Source organism: Microcaecilia unicolor, chromosome 14, assembly GCF_901765095.1.
Source record: "Microcaecilia unicolor chromosome 14, aMicUni1.1, whole genome shotgun sequence".
NCBI lineage: Eukaryota > Metazoa > Chordata > Amphibia > Gymnophiona > Siphonopidae > Microcaecilia > Microcaecilia unicolor.
The window spans coordinates 27905813-27919796 of NC_044044.1; the positions used below are offsets into that span (position 1 = coordinate 27905813).

General features: G+C 41.8%; 1 protein-coding gene and 1 gene segment (V, D, J or C); both read left to right on the forward strand.

The window, feature by feature from the left end:
- Window positions 1-393: 393 nt before the first annotated feature.
- Window positions 394-1277, forward strand: LOC115457240. The segment is given in 2 exon segments: window positions 394-465; window positions 745-1277. Coding segments are annotated over 2 exon segments (573 nt in total).
- Window positions 1181-13547, forward strand: LOC115457704 (olfactory receptor 1509-like). The gene is made up of 3 exons (XM_030187261.1): window positions 1181-1295; window positions 10161-10260; window positions 12604-13547. Exon 3 carries the CDS (start codon window positions 12615-12617, stop codon window positions 13545-13547), a length of 933 nt encoding a protein of 310 aa, XP_030043121.1. The 5' UTR covers window positions 1181-1295; window positions 10161-10260; window positions 12604-12614.
- Window positions 13548-13984: the final 437 nt, after the last annotated feature.

The following is a 13984-nucleotide window of genomic DNA, read 5'->3' on the forward strand; positions in this document are numbered from 1 at the left end:
TTTTGTCTGATTTTTATTGTTATTTAAAGATACCCGATCTACTACAATCTCTTTTGCAACCTCACTATCAGGATACTCTATCTTCCCTGTCGGCGTAGAGTACAAGAGACGCAACATATGCAGGGTCACATCTGGGAAACCAAAATGCTGAAGGACAAGAAACAGGTATTTCCACTCACTTGCCTCACTTTTAGTCTCTGTCACTGGTAGGGCTATATCTCTGTACAGCTCACTTTCGCTCTACCCCTAAAAGATATCATCACTCCACTGCCAGCCCATCAGAGGATGTGTGTGCTCTGAAAAAAGTGTTGATAAGCAGAACAGGAAGTTAGGACTTTTTGAAGGTTGTTAAAGTCACAGTCACACAGGCAAATGCTTCAGACAGAACTTCCCCAGAAAGTTGACCACAAGTTCTTGGAAGAACGATGAAGACTTTGACAGTCGTTTCTGCTTTCTTTCTCTTCTGTAAGTCATATTTCCAAATATCCATAGCATGGACATCTGACCATTAAATATTCACAATATATTTAAAAAGATAAAGCTTTCTCAGGGTAGTTACAGTTAACAGGGCACGAAAGTGGTTTTAACAATAATTATGTTTTCAATGATTGCTCTGCAGCGACTGTTAAATCCTTGAAAATAGTTTTGTACTTTTCAGTTTAGCTGTTTCATGACTATTTGCTTTTTTCCATTTTAATAGTGTATAAATGTTTAATTCTTGCATTTTCACTTTTTTTCTTATAGATCCACAGGGCAGGGTGTGCCAGGTGTTTCAACCTGCAGAGGTGTCCCGATTTGCAGGAGAATCTGTCGAGCTCCACTGCAAGGCTAATACAACCAACCATTACACCATGTTCTGGTACAAACAGCCCCGAGGTGGGACGCTGGAGTTTTTGGGGAGTGCCTATGATGGAGCTAAAGAAATTAAACATTTTACTTTGAAAACCATTTCTTCCAAGAAATCAACAAGTCTGTCTAAAGAGAAAGTGGAGCTGAGTGATGCCGCGACCTATTACTGTGCTACGGAAGCCACAGTGAGGCGAAGGAGTTCAGGAGCTGCACAAAAACGGAAGAGCAGGCAGCTCACTTCTTCACACTACTTCAGTCATTCTGACTTTTCTCTGCTTCTGTTCCTCTGTCTTTGTACTTTTCACTTCCCTTCTTTTCTTTATCTCTGGTTAAGTCGCTTCTTCGTACTGCCAGCTCTCTCCCCACCTCCAAGAGATTTCACTCCACCTACAGTGGGGGCAGTTCTTCAACCAGACACCTCTTTTTAGATGCCCCGATGTTAGATGGTAGAGTTTATTTTATAAAAGCCTCTGGCCACCCAGATTCCATCATAGAAAACTGGCATAACCCAGCATCAACGTGCCTTACATTTATTTCAATATTTAGCCTGTCCTCCCAGTAGAGCCCAAAACAGGTTACAACCCCCCCCCCCAAAAAAAACCATACATAATCAAATAAGAAAACAAAAACAAACTCCATAAACAACATAAAATCTTGAAAATAAAAGATAAAAAATACAACCATAAACCTACAATCATAAACATAGTAACATAGTAGATGATGGCAGAACCTTAGCATAAACCTGTAGCAAGAGCACACAGAACTTACTGTATTCTGTGAGTTGTGCATTTAAGTGGCAGCCTCACCCATGCCCCTCCCATGCACCACCCAGGTGAATGTCCCCTTGCATTTATACTTTATGAAAACTCATGCATGCCTTTAGAGAATAGCACTTAGTCACTTTGCTGACACTTATTACCATAAAAGTGCCAGGATTCTATATGTTTACATGTGCAAGAACGCCCAGATATAGAATTGCCCTTCACATGACCAATAAATGTGTCCTTATACCTAGCAGAGCTGTGACCCCTGAGGATCTAAGACTCGGATCCATATCTAGCATGAAATCTGGCAGAAGGTTGAAGGGGGGCAAACTCAGGAGTAATGTCAGGAAGTATTTTTTCACGGAGAGGGTGGTGGATACGTGGAATGTCCTCCCACGGGAGGTGGTGGAGATGAAAACGGTAATGGAATTCAAACATGCGTGGGATAAACACAAAGAAATCCAGAAGGAATAGTTCCACGGAATGTTAGCGGAGATTGGGTGGCAACGTCGGTAATTGGGAAGCAAAACCCGTGCTGGGCAGACTTCTACGGTCTGTGCCCTTATCATGACTGAATAGATAGGGATGGACTGGAGTGTAAATTTTAAGGGGCTTCGACGTTAGCTTCAGAACTTTTAGTACAAGAACAGTGCTGAGCAGATTTCTACGGTCTGTGCCCTGAGAAAGGCAAGGACAAATCAAACTCAGGTATACATATAAAGTATCACATACTATGTAAAATGAGTTTATCTTGTTGGGTAGACTGGATGGACTGTAAGGTCTTTATCTGCCATCATTTACTATGTTACTATATTAGAAAATCCTTGATCTCCTTCTATTTAAACTATCCCCCAAATTCTATATATGGTGCTCAGATTTGTGGGCATAAATTTGGGTGCATGTCCAATCTGAGTATGCAAGTTAATTGAGTAACGAGTCTCTTAGAGCCAATAAGTGGGTACTAACAATCAATTATTGGAGTTAACTTGCTACAATTTGGATTTACATGTGCATATTACTAGATGCCAGTCTATAAAGATGCACATGTAAATTTTTGAGCATGGAACTGAAAAGGGGGCAGGGCCACGGGAGGGGCTTGGGCACGTCATGGGTATTCACTAAAGATGAGTGCAGTATTATAGAATTCGGGGGCTCCGCACCTAAGTTAGATGCCAAGATTTACACCTGGTTTCACTCGGTGTAAATCTCATGCCTAAAAGTTGGCCGTGGATCCCACTGCATGCTCTTCTTCAAACAGCGCCCATTTTTTCAATGCCATTAACCGAATTTAGTTCTTTGGGGATGAAACCATATGACCCTGTGACTGAACCTGTACAATGGTTGATAAAAATTATTTTTTATGTTGGAGGGTGTCTTTTCTTTTGTTCATACATTGGTCCAGCTAGACAAATAATTTATTGAGCACCTGAATACAGTATAGATGTTTTGATTTATGAAAATACTTTATGGCTGTATGTGTGATACGAGATTACACACAGCAACTTTGTCAGATCATAGAATAGATTCTTGATCATCTTTTGCCAGAAAAATAGAACATTTTGGCACCCAGTTCAGTTGTCTAAAAGGCTAGCACATGTGGCTAGATGGTCACATCCAGTTTTTGTTGTCCTAGATCTTTCACCAGTTGGGAGGGTTGCTATAGACAAAGAAAGTGGACAAATGGGATCCATAAGATTTATTCTTTAGTTGTTGCTTGGTATGGGATTGATAAACTTGTACAATGGACAAATGGATTCTCTCTCTCTCTCTCTCTCTCTATATATATATATATATATGAAATTCCATTGAAAATTCTTTGAAAAGCTGCTTAGATCAATCAAAACAGGAAGCACGAACTAAAGGAATTCACAAGAAGAAGAAGAATGAACTCTGGGACGTCATAGGGGACATCTGCTTAATGTCTCGACCAAGGGTTGTCAGCCTTGGACTTACTTGTTTGAACAAGATATTTTGGACTGTAAAATTCATGAAGAGAAAAAGGAAAAGTTTCTTCAGAGTTCTGGAAAGTTTCAGCAAATAGTGTGGTTCCAACACCTTTCTTTTCTCATTTCCTGCCTATTAGGCTTATTACCACCTGATATGTAAAGAATTAAATGTAAAGAAAGCAAAGATGGCATGTGCTTTGCTGAGAACCGTTGCATTCCCAAGAGAGGAAATATGGAAAGAAAGAGTCTCCCTTTAATGATGCCTTTAGTGATTTAGCTACCTCATGGAAAACGTGGTGCTCAAAACTGGTTAGTGTAATATCTCCATGAGGATGACATCATTGGTCAGGGGAGCAATCACCAACCACAGAGGCTCAAGCACTCTGAGGCTTGGAAGTTTAATGACAACCAACTTGAGTTAAAACTTTCTGAAGTCTTGATTGCCTGAAAGTTTACATTCTGAGTTGATTACCGATCAGGAAAGAATTGAAGAAAAAGTTTGAATTTTGTCAGCTATGGTACCAAACATTAGGTTATTAATTCTAGCTACTGTCGATTCATGTATAAATTATTTTAGAATTTGTAAACATTTCTCTAGCGTGACGTCTTACATTCACTCCCCTCGCGTTTGGGTCGGAAAGGGTTGAAATCTGTTAAGGCGTGAAATAAAAATGCCAATAAGTAAACAGGTTGAATGCTAAAAGTTTATTTTCCTTTAGGGTCCCTTGAATAATATCTTTAAAAATACTGTCCAAACCCGATGCAGCTGCATATTAATCACTTGAGTTTGTTGTAAATTGGGCTTGAATTTACATAAGACACTTATGTGGGCCTGGCTGAATATTGACTAGGACCTGCATAAACCGCTTATGAGTATCTCTCCTCCCACTCCCCCTCCCCGCCACAATCACTGACCCCCCCTTCCACCTCATCTGACACTATTACTGCTCTCTTCCTCCTGTTAAAACAAGCCTATCTTATTCCTTGGTGATCCAGTGAGGTGATGGGGGCAGGTGCGAACCCCACTCGCTCTTGCCCTAAAAATGGCCAGCATGACCTCTAAAAGTAGTCAAGTGGCAGCTATTTTTAAAATGGAGTCTCCAGGGGCAGGAGCAAGTGGCGTTAGCTCCTGCCCCCATCACCGCACTGGATCACGTAGACTAAGCTTGGCCTGGAGGGGTGGGGCTTGTTCTAATGGGGGGGAAAGGGGACAGTGATGTGTTGGGTGGGGTGGGGGGACCAATGATTACATCAGGAGGATAGGAGGGGGGTTGATCAGATCATGTCAACGGTGGGAGGGTGGCCACTACAAAGGGAGCATGGCCATGGGGGGGCATAGGTGTTCTAGAAAATCACAAACAGTATTATGGAATACCACGGATGTGTGTCCAACTTGCGCCTCAAATCAAACAACAAAAAGGGGAAAGCAGTGCTTCCACAACAGTCAAACTGCAGCACATATAAATCTTATAGATTAATACGCTATTTTGCTGTGGAGGCTCAGTGCCGCAGTTTGAATGAAGGCTATTCTCCACATTTTATTGCGTTACGTTTCAATTAGGACCCCTGAAGAAGGCCTGTTGCCGATAAACGGCCCGTGTTGGGTCAGAATTGTCAGCGCAACCTGCATTGTATGTTTTGGAGAATAAACCTTTATGCTTCTGAAGAGATTGGCCGCCTGGGTGTCTCTGAACTTTTCCTTTAGAGTCTTTCACCCCTTGTTGGTTCGTCCGACTTGTGCGAGAGGATTTACATCTGTTTCAGTTGACGTAAGTCCTCTTGACCAAAGTTGAGTGCGGAATTTGGCGCCAACGGTATTCTATAAAGAGCGGGTGCAATTTACTAAATCGGGGTGTACACATGTACGGATCGTGGCCAAGAAATTGATATCCCTCCTACTTAAACTAGTAGAGATTATTAAGGTCATAGATGGATCTTCCAACAGACACGCCTACACTATGAAAGAATTATTGCACTATAGTTGTACACACTGCATTATGCACCTAGCCATGCCAGCTTATGACAGCCATAGACCTGGCATAAGTGGGCATGCTTAAATGTATGTATCTCAGTGCGGACTTTTGCTAGTGTCCTATAACAGAGTTACAGAATTGGCACTCAGTGCGTGGAATCGACATTCCTAACTTGAGGATCGTCCCCAGTATCCTTCCTTGATATACCTTCGCTTCTTGCTTGTATTATGTCTCTGAGACTGCCATAACAGAGGGGTTGATGCAGAAAGCCATGCGGTAGAACCATGCACCAGTGACTGAGTGTGCGGTTTCTACCTCAAAATTAGTGAGAAAATAAGTCGCAGCAATTCAGCAAATGAATGAGATGTAAATGCAAAGCACACAGAACTAATCAGGGAAAGCCTGCTGTAAACATGCACACAAAGTTTCTGTAATGAGAGTGGCCTCACATAAGTACATAAGTAATGCCACACTGGGAAAAGACCAAGGGTCCATCGAGCCCAGCATCCTGTCCATGACAGCAGCCAATCCAGGCCAAGGGCACCTGGCGAGCTTCCCAAATTTACAAACATTCTATTCATGTTATTCCTGGAATTGTGGATTTTTCCCAAGTCCATTTAGTAGTGGTTTATGGACTTGTCCTTTAGGAAACCATCCAACCCCTTTTTAAACTCTGCCAAGCTAACCGCCTTCACCACGTTCTCCGGCAACGAATTTCAGAGTTTAATTATGCGTTGGGTGAAGAAAGATTTTCTCAGATTTGTTTTAAATTTACTACACTGTAGTTTCATCGCATGCCCCCTAGTCCTAGTATTTTTGGAAAGCGTGAACAGACGCTTTACATCCACCTGTTCCACTCCACTCATTATTTTATATACCTCTATCATGTCTCCCCTCAGCCGTCTGTTCTCCAAGCTGAAAAGCCCTAGCCTCCTTAGTCTTTCTTCATAGGGAAGTCGTCCCATCCCTGCTATCCTTTTAGTCGCCCTTCGCTGCACCTTTTCCAATTCCACTATATCTTTCTTGAGATGCGGCGACCAGAATTGAACACAATACTCAAGGTGTGGCATTATAACATCCTCACACCTGTTTTCCATACCTTTCCTAATAATAACGAACATTCTATTCGCTTTCCTAGCCGCAGCAGCACACTGAGCAGAAGGTTTCAGTGTATTATCGACGACGACACCCAGATCCCTTTCTTGGTCCGTAACTCCTAACGTGGAACCTTGCATGACGTAGCTATAATTTGGGTTCTTTTCCCCCCAGATTTTCTACACTGTACGCATGTCCAAGCAAAACAAGAGTGCCAGCACACACCTATGCATGAACTGGAATGTTGTTCTGCAAATGGATATTAGCCTCACAAAAAATCATGCAATTAACATTTTTGCAAGGCTGTTATTTATGTGCGTAACAGCAACTACGGATGTGCTCTAGCATGTTTGTTTTCTCCAGACATGCCCTTAGAGCTGTTACCTCCTGTTCTGTCTTTTAAAGTTGCAGGTACTTGCTGTGGTTCAAAGAAAAAAAGAAAACAACTGGCATTAAATCCTCAGAATTAACCCTTCTGCATTGCCTCAGACCTGGTGGTAAATTTCTTGCTTTGTGTGTGCATTAAAATCTCCTGTGTATTTCCATACGTTGCAGTGGATTATCTAATGGACTGATTACTATCCATTTTAACAAACTGCGAGCCCCTGTTTACTGTCCTGGACCCCTTTAAAGCATTGTTCATCCTGTAACATGCGTGCTACTGCTCACGGCAGCTTTCTGCGCCTGTGGCAGAACGACCAGGATAGCGGCAGAGCGCAAACGTGACAGATGACTTTTGAAACACATCTTTTACTAATTTGCCACACAGTTCCACAAGGTGTGGCGTGGGGGCTCTGTAGTGAAGGCAGAAAATGATCTGGATGCCTGAAGCTGGTCCGTGGGGGATCCCAGAACCAGTTTAAATAGCTCATCATGCTGAATACTACATACAGTCCTTTGGTGATGAGTTCCCTCAGTCTTTCTGGCATAGAATGAGTCTCACGAAGGACCTCTCACAGCTAAGGAGAAAGGATCTGGACGATCACCTCAAATAATGCAAGTTAGAGGGATTCACGCTTATGCTATATTATACTTTTGTCTTCTATTTGTACTCTAGAACAGTTTTACTTTGCATTTCAGAGCTGGGTCAGGAAAGAAAATGTGATAAGTTATCTGCTTACTTTTATTTCGCATAAAATTGTTGGCCCAGGTTTATTTACAAAATCTGAGGTCTAATGTCACCTGCGCTAATGTCCGGGTCAAAAATGTATTCCTAGAAAGAATATAAAGGCTTATGAAGCTTACAGTGTGCTCTTTTATTTTTGCGTTCTCGGGTTTTCCTCAAACACTGTGCAACTGCCTCATTTCCTACGAGAGTCTCTTCACAATGTGACTGTATACGAAGGGTAACGTCTCTAAGTGGGGTAGATTCTGTGCACAAGATAACTTCACCCCTATGCCAGGGATTCACTGCTAAAGTTGGGTCTTGGCATTTGCATTGATTTTGCATGAAACTCCTGGCAGGGTACCCGACCCTAATGTCGACGCTGGTGCATGAAAAGAACCGGGCAAGCGATCCACAAGATTCAAGATGGTTAGTGACCGTCATTCCTCTTTTGACTTTTTGCAGGTTTTACCAAGAAGGTGAAGTGGCTTTTAGACACCTCTTAGGTAAGGTATCCCAAATGTGCATACCTTGAATCAGCTAGAAACTGTTCTTTTTTTTCTTTCTTTGTCCGCACATCTTCCGCTCTCATTATGCAGGTACACATCAAGATCTGGCTGTTCATACAAGCTTTTGGAGTCCCGGACACAAAAGATCTGTCACTTTACCCTTTCCCTCCTGTTGTCGTCCTCGTCACCATAATATTATTTTCCCTTCCTAATCGTTTTCCTAATGTTTATGGCTTTTTTTTTGTCTCCTTGACTGAATGCCTAGCTCTTTCCTATCAAATAATGACGTTCCTTTTCTTCCTCCTCCTTATATGCCATGTACAATGTCCACCGCTTTGTCCTGATTGGTCAGTGTAAGTGGTATAGTAAGCATAAATAAATTATAACCATAAACTATTTCTAAAATATGTTCATTTTCATTTTAATGATTTGTGTTTTTATATTTTTTATATGGATTATTTTTTTTGTTTGTACATGTTGTGGTATTTTAATGTTACTAAATTCACGTTTTATGATTATTATTTATTACTTTTTTTTTTTTACTAACAATTGTCTATTTTGTCTGTTTCTAAGGCCCCTGATGCAGCCCTTGTGTGGTCGAAACACGGCCAGTGTCGGGCTTTCTCAGTCCTCACACTAATAACGTATTTTAATGGAATTTTCCTAGTGTGACCTGCTTTTTTGCACTGTCGTCTTGGATCTTATGCATCTCTTCCCTGTTGTTTTCTTGAACATTAGTGCATGACCTGAATAAAAATGATTGAAAATTCCCTAAAAAGTACTGCATTAGATATGCAGTTATGGCCTACGTCTATAAAAAAAAAGTGCTAAAAATTGAATGAGTTAATTAGTGATGATAATTGGCGTTTTAACAAGCGATTATTGGCACTAATTAGAATGAATTAAAATATATAAGCTTAAATTTAGGCATGGGATCTGCGCCTACATTTTATATGTGAGTCAAAAAACGGGGCATGGAAATGGAAGGGTTGGAGGCTGTCATTTCATTTACATGCATAATTATAGACTAAGATAGGACCTATGTCTAATTTAGGTGTGAGCATTTGTACGATGTCTCCATTGGTGTAAATAAATTTGCAGTTCTTGAGTAAAAGCGCTATTCTATAAACTGTCCCTAACTTTAAGCATAGTTTACAGAATAGCGCTGTGTAGTATTTTTCCCCACGCGCATTTTCATGGCATCATAGATAGAATTTAGTCCTTAATGTGCAGGAAAATCCTGCATTAGACTGCGATAACTCCAAATCTTAACACATTTTAGTAAAAGGACCCTTTTGTTCAATACTGGTATCAATGATCCCAGTGTAGTCCATAAGAAAATCATGTTTAATGCAGTTTTTTCCTGGGTGGGGGGGCTTTTACAAAAGCGTTGCTAAGCCCAATGCAGGCTTACCGCATGCTAAATCAGGACTAGCACAAGCCCAATGTGGCTGCCGGTGGTAGCTGTGCCCTCAGCACGCACCATTTCAAGGGGAAAAAAACCCCCCGGAAATGGTTTGAATTGGTAACCCGGCGGTAATCGGACATCGCCGTGCGCTGCCTGGTTACTGCGAGAACCCTTATCACTACCTCAATGGGTGGCCGCATGGCCACGTGATAAGAATTCTCGTACCGCACGGCCATGTTTGTCTGGGGGCTTTTTAACCCTCTGTGAGAGAAATGGCCCCTGCAGCTTGGTAAAAGGATCCCTGAATGACTAAAGTCTTCTGTATAATCTCTATGCACAGTTTTCAACTTGCTACCCAAAGGGTTTTGGACTGCAAGATTAGAAGTGAAGAGCTGACAGGATTAATTTGCCTTCTGGATGATATGACATAAACATAAGATGATCAGCTAGTTGTATAACATTGTGATTACAACTTTCGTAACACACTTCTGTCTTCTTTTCGTTTACTTAGTGAAATTTCGACTAACACCAGACAGCACTTAGCTGCTCATTCCAGAAGTGGCAAATGGGTTTGAAGCCTCAGTTTTGACGGATGACGCACAATAAACTAGGTAGGAGATGAATACTTGTCTTCAATGCATATGACAGTCTATGATGATGGTTGGAGATACATCTGCCGTAGACAGATTTCGTTCAGTGTTCACACACACAATCTCGGTACTTGGTCACTTATTCATCAAAAATTATATAGCTTTCCAAAGCAAGATCACCAGTTCCTAATAACAGGTAGAGTTTTAATTCATGCCTTTCTGATAAATTGTTCTGAAAATCTTTAAAATTGCAGGGACAAATGCATTAAGAGGCTTCACCTAAGAAATGAAAGCTAGCATTTCTGAATGAGGTAAAAGAGTTATGGGTTGAATAAGAAGTCGAAAAGTAGAGTCCAGTGGTCTAAGTGAAAACCCATGGGTGATCATTCAAAAGGAGTATAGCTGTGTTCATAGGTGTTAGCTCTGTGGGTGCCAGATGGTGCTGAGATCCCCTATATTGAGCAGGGGGGGGGGGTAATTTGTGTCGTGTTCAGCTTCTCCAATTATGCGGTAAAGTTGGCAGTAAGTGTTGCATTGAATAAATCTTATATGTTGTTGGTGATTGACTGGTGATTGACGATGACTTGAATTTGTGTAAAGTTTCTAGCTAGAGTTCCACAGCGTCTTTTGCAACCTAAAGGCAGACATCTCCAGAATACATCCACGGCAAAATTCAGGAAACCAGTAAGAATGAACTCTTGACACTTCTAACTCTTAGGGTCAGATATTCTTTGCAACGTAGCTCTTTGGGGCAAAAGTTCCACAGCGCTTTATCCATGTTTTCACTTTTGCCACAAGAAAAAACTAAATCCCAGCTGAGTATATTTTTTCCAGAAATTAAGGAAAGAAAGCTCCTGGCAAAGAAGAGGTATTACTGTGTTCCTTATTTGGGGGCTAGGAGATGTGGCTCTGAACTGGCTTACTCTTACTGGAATTTTAATCTGGTGCACTTGGATGATCTCCTAGAGTACCTATTTCTTAACTGCAAGTTTGTTTCTTGCTCGCACGTGAAATTATAATATTAATATAAAATAAAAAGTGTGATTGTAAATTTACGCAGGCCAATTCTGTTATAGGCTTTTAACATTATGGGCTGGATGTGGGCTTGCCCAGAGATATCCAAATACTGGGAGCAAATAGCGAAGTTCTTAGGGGACGTCCTGGGGCGGAGGGTGACATTAACGCCGGAGACGGCCCTTCTGGGGGTCGACCTACTGAAGGGAAACAGTACTGTCTACTATAATCTGCTAATTTATAAAGCGTGTGTAGTGGGGAAGAAATGCATTTTAGTTAACTGGACACAGTTAGAAGCACCATCGTTTTGGCAATGGCGCAATAGGTGGCACCCGCTGTTACTATTGGAGTTGAGAGATTCCTACTACAAACCTAAAACACAACGTACATTCTACCTGACATGGGAACCGTATATTAATATTCTGGCCCCTAGGGCCCGAAGTTCCATTTTAAATCGACTAAGCCTGGACTCAGCAAAGATAGCTAAGAGACTTGGTTAATACAGTAATCAATTGCCATGGGTTATTGGAGACATGTTGCTGCCTGGAATGGGGTAGAGAAAGGGAGGGGCGGTATGGGGGAGGGGGAGAACTTTAGAGGGGTAAGGCAGTGTAGGGAGGGAAGATGGGGGTAGGGGGAGGTAGGATGGGAGTTATTGAGGGGAAAAATGTGACGATCAATGTTTTTGTCATGATTATCGGTCATTTATCTGTTCATGTTGTGTTCTGTATATGACTTACAAATATTGTATTGTTTATACTGAGTCATTAATAAAATTGTTAAAAAGTAACATTATGGGCTGGATTCTGTATATATGGCGCCTGAAAGATCCATGTGGAAAAAAATACGCCTAGGCATTTTCCGTAAAGTATGGCTTTTTATAGAATAGGCTTAAATTTCCACATAGTAGATGGAATATGCCAAGTGGCTTTGAATGCGACCAAATTTGGCTGCATCCGTTTAGGTCACGTTTCACTTGGTCTAAATCCCAGTGCACAAATTAGGCGCAGATTGGGTGCATTCTATAACAACGCACATAGATTTTAGAAACGCACATGCCCCGCCCCTAGCATGCCCCTTTTTCAACTATGTCACTTAGAGTTTAGGTGCACTATGCTACAGAATACACTTTGGGCCAGTGGCGTAGGAAGGGCGGTGGGGGCGGTCCGACCCGGGTGCACGCTGCTGGAGGGTGCAGAGAGCAGCCGCGCACCTGTCAGCTCCGCTGGTTCCCTGCTTCCTGACCTTATTAGAATAACAGAGGGAATTTACCAGAAATCTTTGCAAATGTGTTTTTTTCCCCCGTAACTTTGAATATTATTGTTTTATAAATGTTTTTATCCCTTTCAGGTTAAACACAAATGGATCTGGGAAATCAAAGCACCGTGACTGAGTTTATTTTCATAGGCTTTCAGTTCAAAGAAAGTATACAAGCCATCATTTTTGTTTTGATTTTATTCATCTACATCTCACTCCTGGTGGGGAATATTTTTATCATGCTTACGATCTATCATGATCCCCGACTCCATTATCCCATGTACTTCTTTTTGGCCAAGCTCTCCTTCATTGATCTGTGCTATTCCTCCGTCACGGTCCCTAAGATGCTCGTGGACTTCATGTACGAGAAGAAGACCATATCGTTTAATGGCTGCATTGCACAACTCTACTTCTTCCATTTCTTTGCCTGCGCAGAATGCTTCATCTTCACCGCCATGGCCTACGACCGATATGCTGCCATCTGCAAGCCATTGCATTACTCTAGCATCATGAGCAGGAAGGTCTGTATTTTCATGGTGGTTGCCACTTGGATCATTGGCTTTATTCACTCTAACATCCAGACAACGTTGACCCTTGGCTTGCCCTTCTGTGGGCCCAATGAAATTAACAGCTTCTTCTGCGACATTCCACCCTTGATAAAGTTGGCTTGCACAGATACCACCATGATCGATGCCATGATTGTGGCTAACAGTGGGATAGTCTCTCTGGGCTGCTTTCTGAGTGTGCTTATATCGTATATCTACATCATATCCACTATCCTGAAGATCCGCACTGCCGAAGGAAGACGCAAAGCCTTCTCCACTTGTGCCTCCCACCTCACCGTGGTTACCTTCTTCTTCTTCCCCTGTGTCTTCATCTATATGAGACCTTCTACCAGTTTTTCTGCAGATAGGATAGTCTCTGTATTCTACACAGTGGTGGCCCCTATGTTAAATCCAATAATCTACACTTTGAGAAATGAAGAGGTGAAGTCAGCCATGAGAAAACTGAAGAGTGGAAAAGTGTTTTTCCAATGATCACAAAATCTGTCAGCGTTCATGTTTCCAAAACGTAATTCATGTTTCTCACTTGACCTAACCACTAGCAAACATGATTTACTAGGGGATTGTGGATTCAGCCTCCAAGGTGAGTTATATTCATACACAACAGGTATTTTCCTGTTCCCAGAGGGCTTGAAGAGTTAAGTGACTCGCCCAAGATCACGTAGCTCATCCATGAATCTTGCATGTCTATGTAGGTATTGCATCAACTGATGTAAAGAAATGAGCTTGGTTTTCTGGTTCTCAGCCTCCTGCTCCAACCGTTAGGTGTACTCTGCTACATGAAAAGCACTAACATGAGTCCTGTCATCCATAAAGGAAATGATGCTTCTGTACACTTTCGTGTTGCTTAGGACTGTAGCATTCAAAATAAAGAGGAGGTACCATTGTGTATGCAATAAGTTATTGAATGA

Bases quoted from the DNA above. Each gene is read 5' to 3' on its own strand.
- LOC115457704 (XM_030187261.1), top strand. From the start codon at position 12,615: ATGGATCTGGGAAATCAAAGCACCGTGACTGAGTTTATTTTCATAGGC.